The following is a 24,588-nucleotide window of genomic DNA, read 5'->3' on the forward strand; positions in this document are numbered from 1 at the left end:
GTATTGCTTCTTTAAAGTATGCGTTTCGAAGTATACAATTTATTTTCCTTTTTAATTAGAATTAACTTTTTAATTGAGATTAAAGCTTTTTATATTGTAGGTTTCCTGCCACCGATTCTCCTGCAATGTATAAAACAGGCTTCAAGAAAACAAAATGTTGCACATCCATTTACAATATTACAAATGTTAAGTTACTGCCAAACCTTTTATGAGACACCTTAACTCAAACTATTAACAATACATAATGGTAGTAAAATATGGTTTAAGTAAAGCAGACCTGCCTAGTTGGTTTTGTTTGGTACCCACCCTTTCTGCCCTCTACTGTAGTTTACAATACAAACCAACAGAAACTGTAGGTGAGTATCAGGATTCCCTCACACATTACTTCCCGTAGACCTGTAGGGGCGCACAGAGGAGCCAAGTTCAAACCCAGGACTGGTAAGAACTAGAATTTTTCATCAGGTCAGCGGCCATCTTAGCTATGGGAATATAAACCCCACTCAGCCTACTTTTAGCTGCTTGTCAATGATTTGTTTACAGAGCATCAATCTGGCTATACTCTGGTCCCTTGCGCTTTGTTTTTCCCTGTTTACCCTTACCTGGCTTCTAGTTCGGCAGACCTTACAGGTGCCTTCTTGTTTTTGTCTTTTTATTCCCATTGCACTTCTCGCCCCCTGTTCTTTTGTCGGTCCCTGCTACTATTGCTTTCGCATGTCACACAGCAGACCTTGCAGATAACCTTAGTTTTGTCTTGTACCCCATTACACTTCTTGCCCCTCGCCCGCTTCTCTGACTTTCTCTAGCTACCATAGTAAAAACACCCAGTTTTTACTTATTTCGGTATCTTGTCTTTTGTGGGCTTCCATGTCATCTCAGATGGTTCCATATATCCTGATAGTGAGGCCTTTGCTTACAGTACTAAAGGTTTTCAGTTTTTATAGTGTGTCAGAACTAGGTACCAACAAAGTTCTTTGTTAGGAGGTCCCAGTATTTTCTATAAAGATAAGTTAAAGGTTCCAGCCACACTATTCTTTTTTTTTATTACATAATGGTCTTTTCCTGAGTAGGGTTTCTTAAATGAAATGCTACTTTTAAATAAATCTACACTGCTCACTGCTTCGGTAAAAGTTAACATAGATGGAGAAATCCCAGTTTTAAAGAGTGGTACAAGCAAGGGGAATATGTTTGACATTTCTGAGATTCCACGTAATGAACATCTTGAGAGAGCTTAAAATGACACCCTGGGCTTTGCAATAGAAACCACAAAAGCCAAGCAAAATGAAATAAATGGACATCTTCATCTCTACGAATATATCAAAAGCAGCGTATAATGTGGAAATCAAAGCTGCATTATACAGAACACTGTAATCTGAGCTAAAATATATATTTCTAAACGGATTGCTTTAATCCTGCATATGAGAGATTTGATCCAGGGTCACATGTACAGTAGAAGTAGGTAGATTTAGTTGCACAAAATAAACATCCTTTGGTTTTTGATGTGTGTCAGATTTCTATAGAAAGAGCAATAATATGCACTCTGCAGCATATGCTTTGATAACAATCATGCTATTGTTGGGATAGCATAGTTGCCCTAGATTTCATTGGTGGAGTAGTTCTGCTCTGCATTTCATTGGTGGAGTAGTTCCGCTCTGCATTTCATTGGTGGAGTAGTTCCGCTCTGCATTTTATTGGTGGAATAAAACTTCTGGACAAGAACACCGTTATCTGGAAGAACAATAAGGCTGCCGGGGAGAGGCTAACACCAAGAGAATAATAATCTGTGATATCTGGAGGTGATGTCTTGTTTTTTTTTTTTTTTTAATTCTCCATTTAAGTAAAATATCTTGGGAAACAGGGGTTCCCCGAAACGTGGACTACTGTGATTGGTTTTGAGTCACCTAAAGGATTGCAGTTTCAAAGATGGGTATAGTTGTATACAAGGAAATAATGAGCAGAATTACTACTTTTCTCAATTCTCACTGAGGATGGAATTATTCATACTCTAATCAAATTATAATACATCCAGTGTGTGGTTTTTGTGGTTTAATAGAAAATTCCAAACTAAATGGACTAAATCAGCTACAGATTTAAATAAGTCACACTGATGGGTATTGGAAGTGTTGGTGCTTTGTACACTATACAAACGTTGGTTCTCCTCCTCCTCCGAGTCTCCTCTTAGAGGACTTTAACTGCCACATTGATGATGCTTCTCATCTTGTCTCCTCTCTCTCACTTCCGTCTTTGTTCTTCACCATGGAATGTTTCCAACACCCACAAGGATGGTTACTTCCTTGACCTAGTCTTTGCTGAAAACTGTTCCTTGTCTGATTTCTCAATCTCTCCTTTCCCACCCACTGACCTAAACCTCATATAAGTGTATCTCTCACACTCAAGCCTCTCCTTGCTATTCTCACAACCTGCATTCAATTGAACCTCAGTCTTTATAATCCAGTTTAAAATCAAAACTTTCTTCACCGCCAAAGTACAGAACCGGATGGTGGTGAATTATTCACACAATGTTTTAATTGATTTATACTCCTGTGAGTGTTATTCTCCCCCCCCCCCCTTCCCCTCCCTTTTTATTATTAAATCAACAGTATTATGCTATGGGGCGTGCGCTCTCTCTTCTTTTTCTTTTTGAGATATATATATATATATATATAAAGCAACTGTAAATATTACTGTATGTTCATTTGCATGTCTTAGACAGGTCTGCAACCCTGTCTTTCCCCATTGTCACCCAGCATACAGCGCTTCCACTGCAGCAAGGGATTCTGGGAAATGACATGCAAATGAGCACTCAGTGCCACCTTTTGTCTCAAGCTCGTATTACACAAGCCAATCCTCAAGCCAATGCATGCTGTTTTAAACACAGCTTTTAAACAGAGGCTGGGATGAGATGCAAAGCCATTAGACCTACTCACATACATGTTTCAACCTTGATGGGTATCATCAGTGTGAGGCTGGTCTTAATGGCTTGCAGGTTTGAGACTAGACTAGGTAATCACCACTGTCATTAAGGTTATGGTGGGTAAAAAAAGTGACAAAAACCCTCCACAGTGAAGCATAAAGCAACTGTAAATATTACTGTATGTTCATTTGCATGTCTTAGACAGGTCTGCAACCCTGTCTTTCCCCATTGTCACCCAGCATACAGCGCTTCCACTGCAGCAAGGGATTATATATATATAATACAATTGTGTATAGACAAGTTGGATTAGATTTGTGGATATGGAAATTCTATTCATGTCTGTCCAGATGTCTTGTCAGTCTTCAAATTCACTCTCACTCTCTAATTATATCTCTTTTCTGATGTTAGCTTGCCATTGGAGACAAAGTGAGTTGGTGTTAACCCCGTGAAGTAAATTAATCTCTATGTATAATTGAGATATTAACTGCTTTATACTAAAATGATAAAATATTAGATTTCCAGGAATTGAATTTCTTACAGGAAGGCATCCCTCTTCCCAGATTTTGTAATTATATGGCAAATTTGAAAATACTGATAGAAGGGAACCATCTATCTCAGGGTTGCGCAAACTGGGGGGTGAGATTTTCTGGGCGTGAGATTGTCTGGTGGGGGCGGGGGGCACGGCAGTTACAGAGGTCCGGCGCTGTCCCCCAAGTCATTTAAATTAAATGCCGGGGGACCGGGCGAGGCTTCTGTAACAAACTTACCTTGACCCAGCGAGGCGTTGTCATGGGACATCACATGACCCCCGCGGCGTCATTTAACGCCGGAGCCGGGCAGGGGGTGTAGGGGGGGCGTGAGGAGGGGAGGAGAGCAGGCAGGGGGGGAAAGATTGCGCACCCCTGCTCTATCTTATACACTCATTCAATTGTTGCATAGACATGAAAACATAATTTACAAATAAATCTTTAAAATATACATTTTCACTGATTTCATAGTGGATAATAGACGATCGAACTCTGGATCGGAGTACAGCTTTAACTCTATTAGTCGAGTATACGGTGTCTGAGGGGTAACTCTACCCAGTGTATTCTTTCTAAGTTGATGCCAATATACTGTATTATGGCAGGTCTAGCAAGGCAGTGTTCTATCTCTTTTTAAGCATGCTTTTATCCGACATATTCTCAAGAATAATACCCACCCCCCCACCTCCCATTGTAACTATCGCCCTGTCTCTATCTTACTTTTGTCTCTGAACGCCTAGAACACGTTGTTTTTTTTTGTTTTTTTTACAAATACTGCATTTTTTCAATTACCCCCCCCCCCCTTACCTCGTGCGGCGTCAAATGACGCCGCTGGGTCATGTGACGTCACGTGACTCGCGAAGTCATTTGACGTTTGTGACGTCACGTCATATGACCACGCGGCGTTGCCATGGACATGAGTCCTGACCCCGGCAGGGTGAAGGTAAGTTTGGAGTTGCAGGGGCCTCACGCGATCCCACGGCATTTAATTAAAATGCCTTGGGTGAAGAGCGCGGGACCCCTGCAACACTGCGCTCCCCCAGAGAAATTTTGCGCCCCCCACTTTGCGCACCACTGGTCTATTCAACATGCTGCTGCTAGAATCCTCTCCTGTGCTTCTAGACAAGTATCTGCTCCTGGCCCCTTAAAATCTCCCTGCTTGCTTCCTATTACTCTCTGTATAAATTCGTAGAGAGGAGAGAGAACCTCGCTCAAGCTGAGCTTGGTAATGTGGGCTACCAGGGAGATAGTCAGACTATGTGGAGAGTCTGTTGAGTCGTGTTGGAGAGACTACTTATCTGTGAGATTCCTAATGGCCCAGCGGATTAACACAGCAGGGGTCCCTGCAGTCCCTACAGTTTGAATGGGACTACAGTGACTCCCCACTGTGTTAATCCGATGGGCCATTAGGAATCTCACAGAAATGTTGAGGCATTTACTGCGAGATTGCCCCAGATTTTCCAAGGCAAGTGATCTAATACTGGTGGCTGCATCTGTATTTTGTCCTGGTTTTTAATGAAGTTAAGGGGCTTGATTTTCTTCATTAGACTTGAGACAGATCTAGCAAACGATAGTGTCATTTGTTACTTTCACTGTCTGGGGGAATTAAAAGAGATGTATTAAATCAGGGGGGCGCAAACTTTTTTCCCTGCGCCCCCCTGACGGCTATCCCCTCGATACCGCGCCCCCCCCAACCCCAACTTACCCGCGCTCCGGCGTAATGACGTCACGTTGCCATAGCAACGTGACGTCACATGACCTCGCAGCGTCATTTTGATGCCGCGTTGCCATGGCGCCGCAGGGAGGAAGCCGCCGGAGCCACGGTAAGTTAGGTTTACAGAGGCCCTGCAGCTCCCCCGGCACTTAATTTAAGTGCCTTCGGGAAGCGCGCGGGGCCTCTGTAAACCCCGCGCCCCCCGTCGGCAGTGTCGCGCCCCCCCTGGGGGTCGCGCCCCACAGTTTGCGCACCGCTGTATTAAATGATACCATTATCTCTACTCTAGATTGGTCTCCAATCTTATTAAGAAAACCAAGCCCCCATAACTTCATTAAAAATTCAGCACACCGTGGCGCGATGCATGTTTCTATTAATTATGCTTTTTTGTGATGAGGTTTCTTTCTGGGTAAAGGCAGAATCATTTTATCATCTACGGTTGTCTAGACATAGGCTAGCAAAGTGTTTCATATTGATTGTGCTGTATAAAGACTATGCTGTAAAGTTCACCTGAAATGTTGATGATGCCATTTGCTGCTCTTTGCAACAACAAAAACAAGCAAACTGCTTTGTTGCTACGTATGATCAAGGTAGCAGTTAATGTTATTTTTTGAGGAATACACTTTGGCTAGATATTAGAATGTGATTAGCAATGTCTCAGCCTCGTAGTACAATTATTAGGTCTGTGCAGGTCACACAATCAAATATTAATACTTTTCTTGCACTTTAATCAATGTGTAGTTTAACTAAATCAGAGATTGAGCCACCTGTGTTGATGCTGGATATCCTGAAAACCTGACCTGGTGGGGGATTTGAGGACTGGGGTTGAGTTAAGACTACCCATTGATTAAAGTGCAAGAAAAGTATTAATATGCGATTGTGTGACCTGCACAGACCTAATAATTGTACTACAAGGCTGAGAAATTGCTAATCACATTGGTCTAACTATTAAAAACTCTTTTTTTGTAACTAGCAACTTTATTTATTGTGGTTATATTAACAGTGACTTGTACAAGAGTGTTTTTAGTCATTGTTTTTATGTGGTATCTTGTTATATTGCATTTTTTTGCTATTTGGACATATTCAGGGCTGTTACAATGAATGTTGAATTGTTTATAATATGAATAAAGTTTGCTGAAATAAAGTGTGTGTTATGAATTATTATAGGCTAAAGCTGTAAAATTCCGGGCATTATTGAAATCCCTGCTCTCTGATTGGTTAAAATTCCAAGAATTATTCATTCAGTAATGCCCGGAATTTTTGGCACCCTGCAAAGTGTTTACTTCCAGCCAATCAGCATTTCCTTTTGTTAGAACAGCTCTGAGACAGGGCAGGGGATTGGCTTTGCCTCGGGCCTTCAACTCTTCCAGCCAGGGCATTATTGGCCAGTAATGCCCTGTTCTTCGGGCATTATTACTTAATTATAGGCTAAAGCTGTAACATTCCAAACATTATTGAAATTCCTGCTCTCTGATCGGTTAGAATTCCGGGCATTATTCATTCAGTAACTTGCCAATTCACCTGTCAGAGATACAGGGGGAGCGCGCTGAGAATTTGAAATAAAAAAAACTGCCAAATTTAAAACTGCGAAGAGTAAATACCTCTCCTGGTACAAGCTCCAGCTGCATCTCCGTTCCTCACCTCTCACACAGCACGGCAGCATATGCGGCTCTCTCACAGCTGCTAGTGCTGTCAGAAGCTGGCAACAAAGTAATATTTCTTCCACAGCTTGTACATCTTGTGCTAAGGTAATTTGTATTTGTTTTTAATTTAGTTTGTAGTTAAAATCGCTGTCCCCCCACTTCTATTGCCAATCTCCCCTTCACCCACCTCTCCCCCACCACTCCCCCCATACTCTTACCCTCATCCCTCTCTTTCCCACCCCTCACCTCTCTCTCTCCCCCCTCAACTCTCTCTCCCCCTTCACCTCTCTCTACCCCTTCACCTCTCTCTCTCCCCCTTCACCTCTCTCTCCCCCTCACCTCTCTCTCTCTCCCCCCTCACCTCTCTCTCCTCCCCTCCTCCACCTCTATATCCCCCCTCTCTCTATCTCCCCCCTTCACCTCTCTTCTCCCCCCGCTCACCTCTCTCTTCTCCCCCCTCACCTCTCTCTCTCCTTCCAGCCCCTCACCTCTCTCTCTCCCCCCCCCCCCAACCCCTCACCTCGCTCCAACCCACCCCCTCACCTCGCGCCCACCCCCTTACGTCGCTTTCTTTCAAATTGTACAGCATATAAAAGAATACTGAAAAATAATTTTAAAAAAATATTCGGGGAACGTATTTATCGACCCAAACTATGATGACTGTAAATTGTTATTGGTTCCCGATCCATACTATTGGCACATATTGTCAAAACACATAGAGTACTTACAGCAAACAGATGACATCAACTATAAATAATTAATTTTCTTCCTATTTTTACAGTAAGTGAAGAGATATCCTCTATCAGAGGATTCAAGAACTGAAATCCTGTTATATGGGTGATATGTTAGTCAATGGGGATTCATAACTTTTCATTTCCAAACATTTATTATATTTAAAGTTGAACTCAACATTCCAAACCTTGTCCTGTTTAAATGATTTATTTTTATGGTTTGATATCCGTTAATTATTAAATAAGTGGATGCAGCAATGGAATAAACGTACTGTAGAAAAGAATTGATCAGTTGACTAATATTTCGTTTCACCCGTGTTATTATTCGAATCTTTCTTATTTCACATCTCACCTACTTTTCTGTGTAGGAGAAGCATGAAAAGAAAGGCTGTTTTCACATGCCCATTTAATGGTGAATGCAGGATAACCAAAGATAACAGACGACACTGCCAATCTTGTCGTCTGAAGCGCTGCATTGATATTGGAATGATGAAAGAGTGTAAGTAAAAGTTGCATGCAAAGAGAAGGGAAACCTTCGTATATTCTAATCCACATCTTGGTTTCCATCAAATGTGATGACTATGGGTGCCAGGGCCCGGATAGGGGGAATATCATGGTGTTTATACTGCCTGAAGCAGGTCCATGAGCAGGTCCACTGAGATGGTCCATGGTGCCTTGACCTCGGAGCAGTTGCCCTCCTGAGATGCAGAGAGATACCACAATATGGGTGCTGGGGTTAACCTTCTTCAACGGTCAATAGAAACCTGCAAATTAAGATGATAATTGTGAGAGGACTTTGCAGCTTTCTATTAGTAACCTCGGGCCATATTAGTCGGGTTTTTTTCAGTGTCAAACACCGGCAAAAAAAATTATATATACATTGGAAAAGCATTTTTTTAAAAGCAGGACACTAACAATTATAGGATTTAAACTCATTCAGTATAGGCTTCAAGGGGGGAATGTTGTCTTAAAAGACGCAGTTCAACATAGTGGGTCAAAGAACAAAGTAAACATATCAGTGATTAGCTTTCTTGCAAAGATTCAATTACCTTCGGCAGCTACCCTGTACTTATGTGTATTGTATCTGGTTGACTAGTGATGCTTTGAAACAAAACACAGGGCAAAGCTAACAATTTACATGGGGCTTTGAGGAATACAAACCAAAAAAACGTAGAAAAATATTACTGACAACCTCCAAAGGATTTATTTACCATAGAAATGGAAATTTAAAAAAAAGAATAATCATGCCTGTAATTTTAATTTAAATAAAAGGTGTAAATCGGCTACATTTAACCTATAAAACATTTCACTGTCTTTCATTCATGTTCACCCTAGGCAGGAATGCCTCTTTAAACTTTACAGGAGTTAAAGACTAAAGTCCCCTATAAAATCATTTCTTTATTAAAGAATTCTAATCCAGTTTAACTAAAAATAGACAGACTGTGGACCTAATAGGTAGTGGTGACTATTTATGTTTGCCAAATAGTCACGTTTAGACTGTAATAGTCACGGAGATCTGCTTTGGTTACATATTAATCTAAATGTAGGCTACCTATTTTAAACTCATTCACAAATAAACCTCTTTTAATCTCTGTAACCGAACATTGAAATTAACTTTGCAACACCTCCCACTTTTGACATTGGTTTAATTGAGGAAGCATCTTTTCTATTTACATCACCACTCTTTGCAGTGAACATAATATTCTTCCTAGGGTTCCATACGTAACTTGGCTGGGCACACTTACGGTAAATCTGGCAAGAATATCACAGTAGTTTGCAATCTGTGTTCCATGGAAATGGGGCTCCAAGGAAATTGTCAGCGGTTATGGGAAATAAATATTCTAATAGCTGATATTTTCCTTTTACAAGAAACCTATTCTACTTTTGCTTGGTTTTTTTTTTTAAACATGAAATGTAAGAACTCCAGATGTTGGGTAAATATGCTACAATGTGTTAGGCTTATGAAGGCTTATTATGCTTATTAATTCCACATTAGATGAGGCAATGACTTATACAACGGTGTATCACAGAATTAGTTATATATTAGTTAAATCAGTTGGGGGCTGGTACTGGTTCAGAAAGTGGTACACGTACTTACCCTTGTTTAAATGGATTTCTTGTGGAGCTTTTTTTTTAACTCCTTTTATACAGTAGTTTAAGGACAATAAGAAACAATTAACATAAAATTCTATCACAGAATTGGAAATATGTCAAGTAAGTCTATCCATATACAGTACAGACACCAGTAAACATTTTTAAGCAGTTCTCTACCAATAAATTGACATATTTTAAATAATGAAAACACATACGTTTTTAACACCTACATACAGTACAGAAGTGAAATAATGTATTAGAATACAACATTTTATGTTATAAAATCTACCAGTTCAAAAATTATCTCATGAGAATGTTGGCAACAATATACCTATATTGCAAATTTTTGTAACTATACCATTACAACAAGATATATTAAAATAAAACATTCCTGTGAAGACGCTTGCCAATCAAATCTGCTTTCCTTCCTGCTTTGATTGCAGTCCTGTTACCAAACTTCTCCCTCCTCCAACGCTTCCTCCCCCGTTACCCCCTCTCCCCTTCCCCCCACCCTTGAAAATTCATAGTTTACAGTTCCTATTAATTAGTATTTTAGTTCTTTCTCAATTTTGTTTCTCCAGTATAGATTGGAAACTTTAAAAAAAAAAATTGAAAAGAAACCAAACTTTTCCCGTTCTTGCCTTCTCTCATCCTGCCTTGGCTGGTATGTGTGTACTAAAAGTCTGTTGTTTTGCTAAAGGAAACATCCTTGTGTATGGGAATACATATTTCTTTGTGGGCATGGCCACAAAGAAATATGTTTGTGTTTAAAGAAGCCAATTAAGATATTCACCCAAAACAAACTTACTATAAATATTCTACTATACCAGTGTGAAAGAGCAGTTCCGTCTGCTCTGTTTATACAAAGATAGGATGCTGGGGGCTGCTGCTTGAAGTACTTCTTTAATGGAGTCAGTTGAGAAGCAGTGTTTCAAGTGACATTGTTCTTTTTCATATATGCAGTTATCTTGACAGACGAAGAGGTTCAAAGGAAGAAAGAGATGATACTGAAGCGCAAAGAGGAGGAAGCACTCAAAGAGTCTCAGAGACCCAAAATAGCTGACGAACTGCAGAAGATTATTGATATTCTCTTGGATGCTCATCGGAAAACCTTTGATTCAACCTACTCGGATTTTAACCAGTTCAGGGTAATCGTCGACTTATCTGCATTATGTTTTTTTATTTTATTTTTTGCCATTTTACTCATCTTAACCTGATACTTAACAGTTTTAACGTGCTTTTGCTATGAGTGTATTTTGTGATCGCCTTCATGGCTGCCTGTGCTTTGTAGAACCAATGGTCTCCTGCAATTTTATCAGGGGAACCATTTCCAATGTTTCCGTTATGGCAAGAATTACATTTTTGACCCACCGTTGCTCTTTTTAACTACCGTATATTTCAGTTGTTAAAGGGAAATATTAAATGAAACAAGTTAAAATGTATTATATTATAAAGTATGTAGCCATGTATAAATAACAAAAGTGAGAAATATATATTAGTTCCCCCGGAGTCAGAACACATTATGGAAGGGTTCACGTGCACTTCTTTTCTATGTGTATAGTGCATTGTAGAACAAATTATTGGCTTTAAAAAAAACATAGCTAATAAATCTTATAACATGTTTTAACTTAAAGCAGTTATCCCTGCCACGTTTTGGTTTTGTTTATGTTTTTAATTGGAACCAGGAAGTCCTCTGGAGTTGAACGATGCTATTCTCATCTTCAGGGAAAGCCCTGCCCCTGATTATTAAGAAAGTTACCTTTTAATGTACCAGTAAACTGTAAAAAAAAAAAAAAAAAAAAAAAAAAAAAATTAAGAACGTTGCCTGGGTCATCAAATAGGAAGCCACAATTTCAGGCCCCCAACGACTTCCTGTTGGTCTGCAAGAGTGAGGCTGACCTGATGGCTGTTATGATTTCCCAAAAGGGAGCAAGAATACTGAAACATTAATATTTACGGGGAGCTGAGTACAAAATGAGTTGGGGGCATTGCTGCTTTAAGTAGTCACTTGTTATAGCCCTTCATCTGGAAGCATGCCTAAAATCCCAGACACGGAGGCTTACAGTGTATGATAATAGGATAGACGGCAACCTGTGTTAGTACCTATGTAGTACCTTCTCTTTCAGTTGGGAAATAGTCTGTCAGAATATCAGGAACCATTGAAAAGTGGTTAGCAATATTTTGAGGTAAAAACAAAACTATAGTGACCCCCAAAAGCTTTCTAATAGTGTATCAACACAAAGGTGCTACATTAGTTTCCACATGACCCAAAATTACTATTAGCTTCCACATGACCCAAAATTACCATTAGCTTCCACATGACCCAAAATTACCACTTACTTTCTTCTGGGGCATTTTAATTTATAAGAATTACCTAAAGAGTCACATACTAGCGCTTCGGTACAAATTTCTCTCACTAGCCCACATATGTTCATTTCTATATTATATTTCTTCATAAATGTATCTGTTTGTGTACAGCATTGATTCTCTCCCAATGGTTCAGACCTACTACCAAGAGAAGAGTGGAAGGTATGAGTGTATTTGTAGGAAAATGTATTAATCAAGACTATGGGGCTTATTCTAGTAGCTTCGATAACTTACTCATCAAGCTTTTTGAGCACTTCCCAAACGATTTGGCAAGGTTGCTATCCAGAAAGCTCCGATGACCTGCCAAACTTGTTCGTGAAGTGCTTCTCCCCAAGAGGTCTCGCTCCTACTCAAACACACCAAGCGGGATCTCAAAAAGAGCTCCAACTCGCATTTTTTTAGAAAATCACCCTATTCTAGCAGCTCTGATGAGAACGTAGAGGCTCTCACCTACCGAGCTACTCGCAAATTTCATCTCTTGGGGTGGCGGAATGGGATTTATGGTAGGACTTAGAAATTAAAAAAAGGATTTTTTACAGCATCAGATTGAAGCCGAGAGTCTCCGGAGCTCATATTCATTAATACCATCTCCGGAGACCCTCGGCTTCAATCCAATGCAATAAAAATACATCTACAGGCAGTTTAATTACCTTACCAGCTAACCGCTAAGTTAATGAAGGGGTTAAATACCAGTGCCCGATTTATTAGGGGTAGCAAGGGTGGGTGAAGGTGGTATTTGGCCCGTCGTGGGTGTTTAGGCCTCGCAGGAGGGTTGTGGGAGGAGTTAACCCCTTCATTACCTTTGATGTTACAACCGCTAAGGTAATGAAGGGGTTAACCCCTCCTGCTACCCACCTGATAGGCATAAACACCCACTGCGGGCAAATACCACCTTCACCCATCCCCGCTACCCCAATAAACCTTAAAACACAATACTAGCCAGTGTGGTTACCTATGCCCTCAATGGGAGCAAAGATAACCCCAAAAGCTATGAATGGATACCCCCTCTAGCCCCAACAACCCCTCCCCCCCTAACATACAGTACAGTACAGTAATGGGCAAAATAACTATCTAGCCGCTAAGGTAATTAAGCTTTTTTAAATTTTATTTTAATCACATAGTATTGTAGCAACCCCCTGATTCCCGAGTCACAGGCCCCGGTACTTTGTTTAAATCTCCCCCTCTGACAGGCACCTAGGCATGTTTTGCACATGTTATGGTCGCCGGCAGGGTGCCCAGGCCCTCTGATTCACCGGTATAGGATTGTATATTGAATGGTGCTCAATATAAGTGTGTGCACTGTTGATGTATCATCATAATTTTGAGAATATAACAGTAAAATAGGAACACTATAGCTCATCCATGAGGTCAGAAGAATCATACATATGCATATAAGGGGGGCAAATACAGACCTAGCGGTCAGTCTGCCAGACTACCGCACATATGGTCAGAATGCACAACCCCTCTCAAAATATAAGCATCCCCACTCAAAGGGTCAAAGGTAGTAATATAGGGGCTATTGCCTGTTACCTGCCCTTGGGGGTATCCTGTAGTCCAGTAGTCCAATAATGGGACTCTGATTCACTGGGCCTGGGACAGTAGTTCTGTTTGTGCCCCCTGTCGACGACCTTGCATACACTGGCGACACACTTTATTCGAGCTCGGCTAGTCCCACGAATTCGGGTATACCCGGGTGTATTGAGGTTTGTGACTGTTTTCTGCCCGAGTGCATTGAGTTATTTTCCGGCAGGGATTGAAGCATTTTATTCCCGTTGGCTGCAATACTGCACACTAGATATATATATACTGCATTACAATTCATGAATTTATGCCATCTGGTAGACACGCGAAGCATTGCAGCCTATTAAATCCTAATCATTATCATTTAACAGATCAGCCGCCCATCAGCCAGGCATGAACCCAGGCTGGGAAGGCAAATGCAACGGGGCTTGTCAGAGGTGAGGAGCGGCGCATTCCAGGTATCTGCCAGGTACATACCGGGTATTTGCTCGAATAAAGTGTGTCGGTGCAGTATTTAATAGGAGTGTCTGGTGACGGAACAGTAGAGGAGGAGTCCTCTTCCGTACCTCTCACTTTTAGATCGCCTACAAAACCAAGCGCGTAGATTATGATGGCGCTACTATGTCATGGTGGCCCCCGGAGTACCAGACACCATGACGTAGTAGCTATGGCCTTGGGCACATAAAGGGTTCAATCTTTAATAGCTTGTTTTTCTTAAGAAGTGAGATCCGGAAAACAACAAAAAAAAGGAAAAATGTGGTTTAAAAAAAATCTTATTCTACAAGTTTAGAAAAGGACCCAACAAAGCAACCCTTAAAATAACGGGGATAATAAATTGATTTAAATTTAAAACCAGAATGGAGGAAGGGCTGCACCTTTACTTTCATCCAGAAGAGTAACTAGACATTTAACTGCTTATATTTCTACAGATGTATCAAAAAGTTCAGTGGTTTCAATGTTATTTGCAATAGTAAATATACAGTAGATGGAACAAAATGTCTTTGATGTTCATTTCATGTTCAAAAATGTTAATTACTTAATAATAATTTGTTGGTCAATGTAAATATCAAAATGATATAGAAAAATATACTCTTTTAAAAACATCTAGATACTCATTGGTTACGTCTAAAGAAGACTAATTAAAGACACACTTCAGTCTAAGTCAGGCCGGTCAAAGTGAGAATTGATTGGGGGCCAAGTCTTAAATTCGACTGTAATACTTGGCCGCATGATCAAAGGGGCGAGAGGAAAAAAATAAATAGTAACTATAACCTACGCTTTTACTATATCCTCTCATTCTCCCCCACCCCTCTCCCCGCTGCCCCATCTCCTCTCTTTGTCACCTCCATCCCCTCTCTTTCTCCCACATCACCTCTTTCTCTCTCTCTTTCTCTCTCTCTCCCTATCCCTATCTTTTTTCCCCTCTCTCTTTCTCTACCCCCACCCCCTCTCTCCCCTCCCCATCCCCTTTCCTCTTCATCATCCCCTCACTCTTTCCTCCCCCTCATCCTCTTTCTTTACTCCCCCTCATCCTCTCTCTTTCCTCCTCCTTATCCCCTCTCTCTTTCTCCTCCCCCTCAACTCCCTCTCTCCTTCCCCATCCCCTCTCCCCTCCCTATTCCCTCTCTCTCGTTACTCTTCCCCATCCCCTCCACTCCATCTTTTTCCCCTTCATCTCTTCTCTTTTTACCCTTCATTCCCTTTCCATTTTCCCTCCATCCCCCCTCTCTCTCTGCCCCAAACAACCTCCACCCTCCTGAATGAGCAGTCAAAGCCCTGCCCTCTCCGCCTCCCGTCCAAACAGCCTCTTTCCCATTATCACTCTCCCTCCTGACCAAACAAGCTCTGGGCCACATGAGCGGTTGCTTGGGCCGCATGTGGGGGTGCGAGATTTTTTTGGGTGGGCGCAGCAGTTGCAGAGGCCCCGCTCTCTTCCCCAAGACATTTAAATGAAATGCCGGGGGACAGCACGAGGCTTCTGTAACTCGCTTACCATGATTCAGCCGCTTCGGGCAACACGGTGTCAAATGACCCGGCGGTGTCATCTGACACTCATCGCCATGGCAATGCGGCATCAAATGAAGCCGCGAGGTCACGTGACGTGATGTCACATGATCCCGCTGCGTCATTTAACGCTGGAACTAAGGTAAGTGAGGTGGGTGGGAGCCCTGGGTGGGAGCAGGCAGGGGTTCACAGCACCAGAAGCTTGCGCACCCCTGGTCTAAGTAATTTCAAATGAATGGTACATTTTAAGCTGCAATCTTTTTGGTTGGAGTAGTATCCTATACCTCTAGATCCTCTTCTTAGACACGTCTTCCTTTTGTCCCTCTTTGAGCACAAAGGTCTGGTGATCTGGATCTATGAGGTTCCAACTCGTTCTTTTCAGTTTGGTGTTTTTGGACTTTAAAATACGTTTTTTTCTAATCTAATCTTTAACATTACTATTGGTTTTTGGGATACTAAAAATGTAATATCTAAATCTTAAAGGGATCCGATTTTCCCTCTTCACATTATGTCTGGGATTTCTTGTTTTATTATATCGTTTAGGAGATTTTTGTTTTTGTGATTTCCCCAAATCAGCTTTGAAATCAGAAACATTAGTTGGACTAGATCTATTACATTTATTGTCTAAGGTGCAAATGAGTTTTTGTTTAAGGAAGCCAATTACATTGGCAAAACGAAGCATAGAATAATGCTTTTGGGTATGCCTTGCGCTTTCAGCATTTTAATAACTTCAAAGTCTGTGTGCAAGAAGTACAATTGGAAGGTATGATACATATGTTTTTGTGACTTGAAAGAGTTTAAATGTCTGTAATCTTGTACATATGTAATGCAGCATTGCCCCATAAAATGAGTGAAAGCTGTAGAACTAACTTCATTACATCTTACTTGGATGGAGAACCTGAACCACCATTTGAAAAAAACAAACGACAGATACATTATTAGTGGGTCTTTTGGTTTGTACAGTAGCTTAGCCTGCAAATGTTTTAACTTCATCCCTAATCATTACATCGCAATGGAAATTGAAACTTTACTTCTTGACGACTGAGTTACAAGGGAGTCCGTTAATTATAGCTTGGCATAATTATCACTTATGAACACAGTACGTGACTGAAGGCTTTGTAATTGGTCCAAGAATGTGGGATATTATTTATAACACTGGCTATATGTAATTGTTTTCCCCTTTGTAGCCTCCTGTTAGAGAGAATCCTTCCAGAAGAAGCAGTACAAAATCTTCATCACTTCAGACAGAAAGCTATTCTTCAGAAGACTCCGATGCCTTTAATCCATCTCCAGGTAATGATTACAATACTCACTTTACTTTGTTTTTTTCATTCTTTTACGACTCAAAGAATTGAATGAAGTCTACATTTATGCTTATAAAACAAATGCAGGGAACCAGGAGTTGTGATATAATGGTACTAGAATATTAGATGATGCACATTTGGCAGTACAGTACGTATGAACTTTTGTCTGAGAAATGGCAGAGAAATGTAGGCAAAGAGGAAGAAAATCATGGCGATCCTACAAGGAACAGGAAAGCTCCAGTGTAAAGTAACAGCCAATGGCAGAAATACATTCTCCATAAGAAAGCGAAAGGACTCGCCTAGATAAGAACGCAATGGTCAAAAGGCATTTTCTTTCATTACAAAATAAATATAATGTTTTTAATAAAAAAAAAGAATGAAAAATGAAGAGAAATATTTCAAATGTTAATTTTGGAATATTAAAAAAGCTGATGTATATTATGCAAGCGTAACAGTGCATTGTAACAGAAAATCACCGAGCACATTTGGGTGAAGGTTTCAGAAGTTTGTACAAATAATAAAAGCAAACTGCTGCGGAAACGATTACCATTGCAGCCAGCGCAGCACATCAAGGCCACTTAATAAAATGCATTCAATGGATCAAGTATTCGTCTCTTATCAGAAATGGCAATGTTTTATACAGAGTGGGGCAGAATGCACTTGGCATGCACTTGGGGCAGAATGCACTTGGCATGCTATACATGCTAATGTTAACAAAGTTTAAATATGTGCTAGGTAAATGAACAAAAAGCAGAGTGTTCTAGTTGGAGATGGGTGGATCTGCCCAAATCCGTTTCCCATTGTAAAATGGCAAACGGATTTGGTCGGTTTTAATCCACGCAGATTCATCAAAATGTTACGGATCCGCCAACGGATTCCTGAATCCGCGGATTGGACTCTACAAATCCCATAAGAGCCCGAAAGCTTTCATCAAATTGCAGAGAAGCGCCAGTCTTTTCATAATTAGGTTCAAATACTTTTGTTTGACCACAACTTAACTGTTATGCTCTCTTTTATTATAATTAACTCTTCATGTTCTTTAGTAAACTTGGTCCAATGGCTGGGAGGATTTGTCATAGTGTAGGGTGAGATTTAAACTTAACATACTGTAAGTATTAAAAAGAGTTTTGTGTTTTATTGGGGCACTGTACTGTATAAATCGGCACTCTTTTAATACATTGTATGTCTTTATTTATATAGCGCCATTAATGTACATAGTGCTTCACAGTAGTAATACATGTGGTAATCAAATAAATAACAGATAATATAAATAACAGATCATGGGAATAAGTGCTTTAGACATAAAAGTAACATTAAGGAAGAGGAGTCCCTGCCCCGAGGAGCTTACAGTCTAATTGGTAGGTAGGGAGAACGTACAGAGACAGTAGGAGGGAGTTCTGGTAAGTGCGTCTGCAGGGGGCCAAGCTTATGTATCATGTGTTCAGAATATTCACAGTGCTATTCATATGCTTCTTTAAGCAAGTGTGTCTTAAGGTGGTTCTTAAAGATGGATAGAGAGGGTGCTAGTCGAGTACTGAGGGGAAGGGCATTCCAGAGGTGTGGGGCAGTCAGTGAAAAAGGTTTAAGGCGGGAGAGGGCTTTAGATAAAAAGGGGGTAGAAAGAAGACATTCTTGAGAAGAACGCAAGAGTGTGGATGGTGCATAACGAGAAATTAGGGCTGAGATGTAAGGAGGGGCAGAAGAGTGTAAAGCTTTAAAAGTGAGGAGAAGAATGGAGTGTGAGATGCAGGATTTGATCGGAAGCCAGGAGAGGGATTTCATGAGGGGAGATGCTGAGACCGATCTAGGAAAGAGTAGAGTGATTCTGGCAGCAGCATTTAGGATAGATTGTAGGGGAGACAGGTGAGAGGCAGGAAGGCCGGACAGCAGGAGGATACAGTAATCAAGACGGGAAGATTGATAATCTTCAGTAATCAAGAATGAGGGCCTGCTAAAAAGCAGTCGAGCAACAGAGGAAAGGGCGTATCTTTGTTATATTGCGGAGGAAAAAGCGACAAGTTTTAGAAATGTTTTGAATGTGAGGGGCGAGTGTGACCCCTAGGCAGCGTGCTTGGGCTACTGGGTGAATGATCGTAGTTCCAACAGTAATGTGGAAGGAGGTAGTAGGGCCAAGTTTGGGAGGAAGTATGAGGAGCTCTGTTTTAGCCATGTTGCGTTTAAGGTGGTGGAGGGCCATCCAGGATGATATAGCAGAGAGACATTCAGAAACTTTGGTTTGTACAGCAGGTGTAAGGTCGGGTGTTGAAAAGTATATTTGTGTGTCGTCAGCATAGAGGTAATATTTAAACCCAAAAGATGTTTTTAGGTCACCTAGAGAGAGTGTGTACAGAGAAAAGAGAAGAGGTCCCGGGAGATACATAGATCTCATTTCTTTTACCTACATTATATTTACAAGAACAGCAAGACTAAAACGTTTACACATTCATGGGTAATTATATCGAATTGTTACTCCATGTAATGAAAGAAAAATAATGAGTGAATAAGGGTGCAATTTATTCTGGAAGACATTGAAGGAGCTAAAGCAGCAACGCGAGTCCCCTCTGTTCCCCAAATAGTTACATTCATAATTGCCAGTGTTTCTGCTCCCATTCAGGAAATCAAAATGGGCAAAAAAAATCAACAAATATTGGACGACACAAGTGGCCATAGGCAAGCACAGCACCAGCAATCCTCAGGCGCACGCCAGATGTGTATACCTGGGCCTCGAGTTAATGAGCAGGTGTTCAGGCAGGAGGTTTGGGGAGGGTGCTGCCAAGTTGTCGAGTGCAGGAAGTGGCTTAATATTTTATTGTGGGGCCTACCTGTTGAGTGTTCAAAATAGTTGTGATTTATTAGCGCAACGTTTCGGTCCCCACTGGAACCTTTCTCAAGAGCGCTCCAGTGTCCAGTGGGGACTGAAAAGTTGAGCTGATAAATCTCACTTTTTGGACGATATGCACACTCCCTTTACCCTTATTTCATGTTTTGCTTTGTGAGTGCCCTTTTTCTGATTGTGTGTTTATGCGTGTACAAAAAATATATATATTTGAAATTACAAGAGCTAATTCAAGAAAGTAATTATATTTTTTTTAATCTTGACTATGTGTAAATATACTTTCAAGTGACCATAAAACAATGACATGTTTAAAGTAGTCTATATACAGGTAAATGTAATGCGAAGATTTGTACGTATGTTGCTAATATACATACTTAATCATTTATTTGCCGTATCTTCTTTGTATATCAAGTCTTTCTGTTGTTATAGTATACAAAGTGTCAGCGCTTTTATAATACTTAGATAATCATTTTATGAATATAATCTAAAATTCACGCTTCATTCACGCCATATTTTGAAACAGCCATAAAGGTTTTGAGGATTAGGTACCTAGCAGTGACATTTCCTCTTGGAAACCTACAATATATTCTGTTGCCCAAATCAACCACGGTAAACACCTGATTTAAGATGTAATTTCACTTGGTTGAATGCCTAATGAAAAATGTGTAATGTAGTTATATAAAACACTGTAGTTTTGAATTTTAGAAATTATCTGATTCTGTACAATTTTCAGTATGTTTACTAAAGTACAGGTACGTGCTATCAGCCATATAGTAGATTGAGGCCTACGCTTATAGTCTTAGCTATGGCGACGGCATGGCGTGACGTCACCCGTCGTCGTTGTAGCAGCGATTTTTGCTTATAGTGTTAGAGACAAGAGACGGCGACCGGGGGGCATGGCGGGGGCATGGCCGTGAGCGGTTCGCCCTCATTGGCTGATTCGCTCACGTGGTCGCTGATGTCATGCTGCGGTCGTTGAAAAATCAATTTTTATTGACTTCCACTGATCACGACCAAGCCGCCGCTATGTTACATCGCTCCTACTATAGGCGCAGGCGACTGATTCAATACATTTGTTTTGACGCGATGTCGCATCGCCAGAACTATAAGCGCGGCCTAAGAAAAGCTGTGTGTTTCACCAACACCAAGGGCTAGCTGTTTTACAGGGCCATTCTGCTCCATTTTCAGTTGTTGTGTTCTGTTGAAGTAAAGAGTGATTTCAACCACAATGGTTTGCAAGGAATGACTGGGCCCTCTGGCTCCAAGGACGTAAGTGGAATAATAATGAAATAGGTAGCTTCAAACAATCGGAAAAGTGTTCGAATACTATGGAGAATGGAGTTCCAGATGTAGGGGAATGATTGCAAACATGAGAGAGAAGTAGAAACTGGTAAGACATCCCGAGGCAGAATGCAAGAAGCATGCAGGTCTCTGTAGGACTAGGGCCAAGAGTCGAGAGATTAAACAGAAATCTTTTAAGAATTGGGTGCGGTCAAACAAAGGTATTTCGAGCCAAATATAAAAAGATTGCTGTCTTTCTTTTTCCTTCGCACTATTCCTGCCTCCACTCCTCACATGCTCTACCTACACTCCTACAATCAATCGCACTCTACAATTCTATCCTTTCCTTTTCCCGTAACCAGCATGCCGTCCTTTATTCTCTGGCGCAATTGTCACTCTGACCTTCAGCTTAACATACCTACATGCTTCCTACGCTCCTGCATTGGTTCTTCTGATCACCTGTAGAAGAAATCTCGCACTCTCGACCGACTTCCTTTTCTACAAAATTCTCCTTTCCTACTTCACCTTTGCCCTCCCTCAGGCCAAACAAAAATACTTTTCTACTAAGAACCGGGAGCCTCAGAAGTAAAAATAGTGGGTTTAGCTCCGAAGGACCCTTTGTTGGAATTATGTTAAAAAGAAAAAAAAATCGGTATTGAAATTTGGGAGGATTGCTGCTTTAAAGTTATTGATGTTGTCTTCTATTTTCATTGTTTGTTTAGTGTTGTATGCTTCCTATTCAACAGATGTGTGTCAGGATAAGTATAGCTATATCATGATATATTTCTTACCATTGTTACTGTGGGAAATGATTCTAGTGTGCACCCTCTGGCCACTGAAGAGAAGGTCTTAAAAATGTAATAAAAATTGGTTCTGAACTGTTTGTCTGGATAAGTTTTGAAAGAGGGACCCCTTTTAATACAACTTCAATGAATGGAGGAAGGGAGGGCATAAGCTACAAACAGCCAAATGAGATGTGAAGGTACAGAGCTCAATGCAATCTCAAGTTATATGGTAAGTGGCTCTAGAGATTAAGAAAACCATGATTTTTAGGACACCAAAAAATATTTTTAAAAAGCAGACAATGCTAAGGGGGCACAATATTAGCATTATATTAGTTAAACTCGTGTAGGCTTTGGAGGGTGCAGTTGGATTGTTGCTTTAACCGTAGGCTTAAAAAAATGTTTAATGTGCTTTTTACACATGTATAATTATCTTTTGGGGACAATTGGCTGTACAAATAAAACCCTTAAAGCTGCCCATATTTGTACAGTATGTTCAAAAAAATATATTGGTGGTGCGGATATACAGCACGTTTCAAGCACTTTTACATTACATTCTCCATGACAATTTTACTTATATGTAGCACTCTTGTTATAAAGCTTATAGATGCCCAGGATGGATTGTTAAGGACCTCACCATATTAAAGTCCTGTTAGTTCCTACCTCCTTTTCTCTTTCTCTCACCATGTGTAATATTTACAGCTGAACCCCGTTATAACGCGGTCCTTGGGGGCCACAAAATGAGACCGCGTTATAACCGGGATCGCTTAAAATTTCGGCGCGTGAGGATTTACCGGCATCTAGATCTCTCTCCTCTTTGCTGTCAGCTCTCTCCTCACTTGATAGGGCTGTGTCCACGTGCTCTCCTCTCTGCAGCTGCCAGCTCTCATGCACGGCGTCGCAGAGGAGGGTCACATGACACAACACACAACATATACTGTATATATGCCCCTATACCTCAAATGATCTCCAGTGTTACTCTTGAGCTAAGGGGATAAAGTCAAACATGTCTGAAGGCTCATACAAGAGGGCTAAGTCCTCCAAAAGCCGCAATCTCTTAGGCCCTATACAGCCTATCTATACAGAACCCAAAGTCATCTGATTTATTGGAACGTTCAATAACAGATGGAACCGAATTAACCATATTCTTAAAAATCACTGACGCCTTCTCCTTGAGGATGAAGACCTTAGACAGGTTTAGAATGAGACACCCACTCTGGTTAGCAAACAGGCACCAAACATGAAACATTGAGTGGTCCACAGTCATCGAACATCATCACGGAGACTTGGCTTCCTAAAAGACCACGCGGTTCTTTCAAGTGTGGTGCCTGTAAGGCCTGCCCCTATATTTTCCCTGCTAAAATATTTTCTAACTGTAACCACACCAAGCAATTTAACTTTGGTAATTTCATCAATTGCACAGGTATAATTTACTTGGCATCTTGCGAATTCGGCATGATATATGTGGGGAAGACCCGCCGTGAATTCAGGTGCTGTATCCTCGAACACATGGGGTCTGTCAGAAATCACCTTGAGACCCACTTAGCACATCACATGAATGACACCCTCCAGGGTAATCTTAGAGGGCTTAGATTCTGCTGAATTTACCATTTTACTACAGGCCCTAGAAAGGGTGATTTGAACAGGATTCTCCTGCAACGAGAGTGCTGTTGAATGTATGAGTTATATACCCTATGTCCTAATGGCTTAAATTAAGGTTTCCTATATTCATTCTTCCACTAGCCCAGTTAATTTTCACTGGCCAATTGGTCACTTTATATTTGGTTCTTTGTGCTCACCTCGTTCGATTTAATGTGATTTAAATTCTGCTTTCAATACTCATTATAAGCAGTATTGCATAGATTTATTCTCTGCCTACTGCGTGGTAATTCACTATTACATTCCCCGGGCGAAGCCGGGCACAAAAGCTAGTAGTTAATAAAATACATGAATTAAGAAATTAAAACTTTTTTTAAATCACTAAAAGGTGTAACTTAACCATACGTTATATGAAATATATTGAAGCTCTATATCAAAAATGAAGTCAACTCAATATAATCATTGAAACCATCTGGCTATCTAGACTGAAAGGTATAGATCCAATATTGTTCCCTTCTAATTAAGCTTAGGTGCCTATCACCCAGACTTTTTGAAATAGGAATGGTTTCAATGCCCATAAATGAACGTTTGTAGGGAATGCAGTTATTGACGGACTTAAAATGGTTAAGCAAGTGTGTCAGAGGTTGATCCTTCTCAACAAATGTATGAATGTTCTTAATATTCCTTAGATGTTCTAGAATACATAATTTTTGGATTACTTTAGATTTCCCAATATAATGCAAACCACATTCACATTGTATTAAATATACAACAAATGTGTTAAACCAATTGATATAGCTGCATATTGCTTCTTTGTAACATGGGAAGTCACATATTTTTTTATGTAACGTGTTAGCACACTTTGCATTTACTGCTTTTAAAATTACCAGTCATTAACAGCCCCAGTGCCTGCGAGGCTGGTGGCGTGTGCAGCCTAATTCCCCGGTCTGCAGAGAGCTGCAGGGGGAAAGACAGGGGGGCGTGATGGGGGCGTGGCCATGACATCACCCGGCAGGTTCGCCATCATTGGCTGAACTACCGGGGGGCGTGGCCTTGCGCTCGTCACGAGTCCTGCTCTCAATTTTCTTGAGAAGGGGTTTCTGTTGGCGCAGCGTGGCGGCCCCCCTCGCAGCGGGCCCAGCCCCATTGTGGGGCAGCTCTTGTCCCAGCAGGCGCTGCAGTAGCCAGCGGGGACCTGGCCTCAGTCCAAGTTGTGTTCTTAGCTCCTTAGGTTGATCTTCACATAGTTTTACTTGACTGGGAGCAAGTATAACTTT

At 40.9% G+C, this 24,588-nt stretch overlaps 1 protein-coding gene across 1 annotated transcript in view; it reads left to right on the forward strand.

The window, feature by feature from the left end:
• VDR (vitamin D receptor) overlaps positions 1 to 24,588 on the forward strand; it is a 161,138-nt gene that overhangs the window by 101,431 nt on the left and 35,119 nt on the right. The window contains exons 3-5 of the mRNA XM_075591684.1: positions 7,892 to 8,022; positions 10,581 to 10,765; positions 16,697 to 16,802. Of these exons, the coding sequence (XP_075447799.1) occupies positions 7,892 to 8,022; positions 10,581 to 10,765; positions 16,697 to 16,802 (422 nt within the window). The remainder of the gene's footprint in view (positions 1 to 7,891; positions 8,023 to 10,580; positions 10,766 to 16,696; positions 16,803 to 24,588) is intronic.

The sequence above is a fragment of the Ascaphus truei genome, chromosome 3 (assembly GCF_040206685.1).
Source record: "Ascaphus truei isolate aAscTru1 chromosome 3, aAscTru1.hap1, whole genome shotgun sequence".
Taxonomy (NCBI): Eukaryota; Metazoa; Chordata; class Amphibia; order Anura; family Ascaphidae; genus Ascaphus; species Ascaphus truei.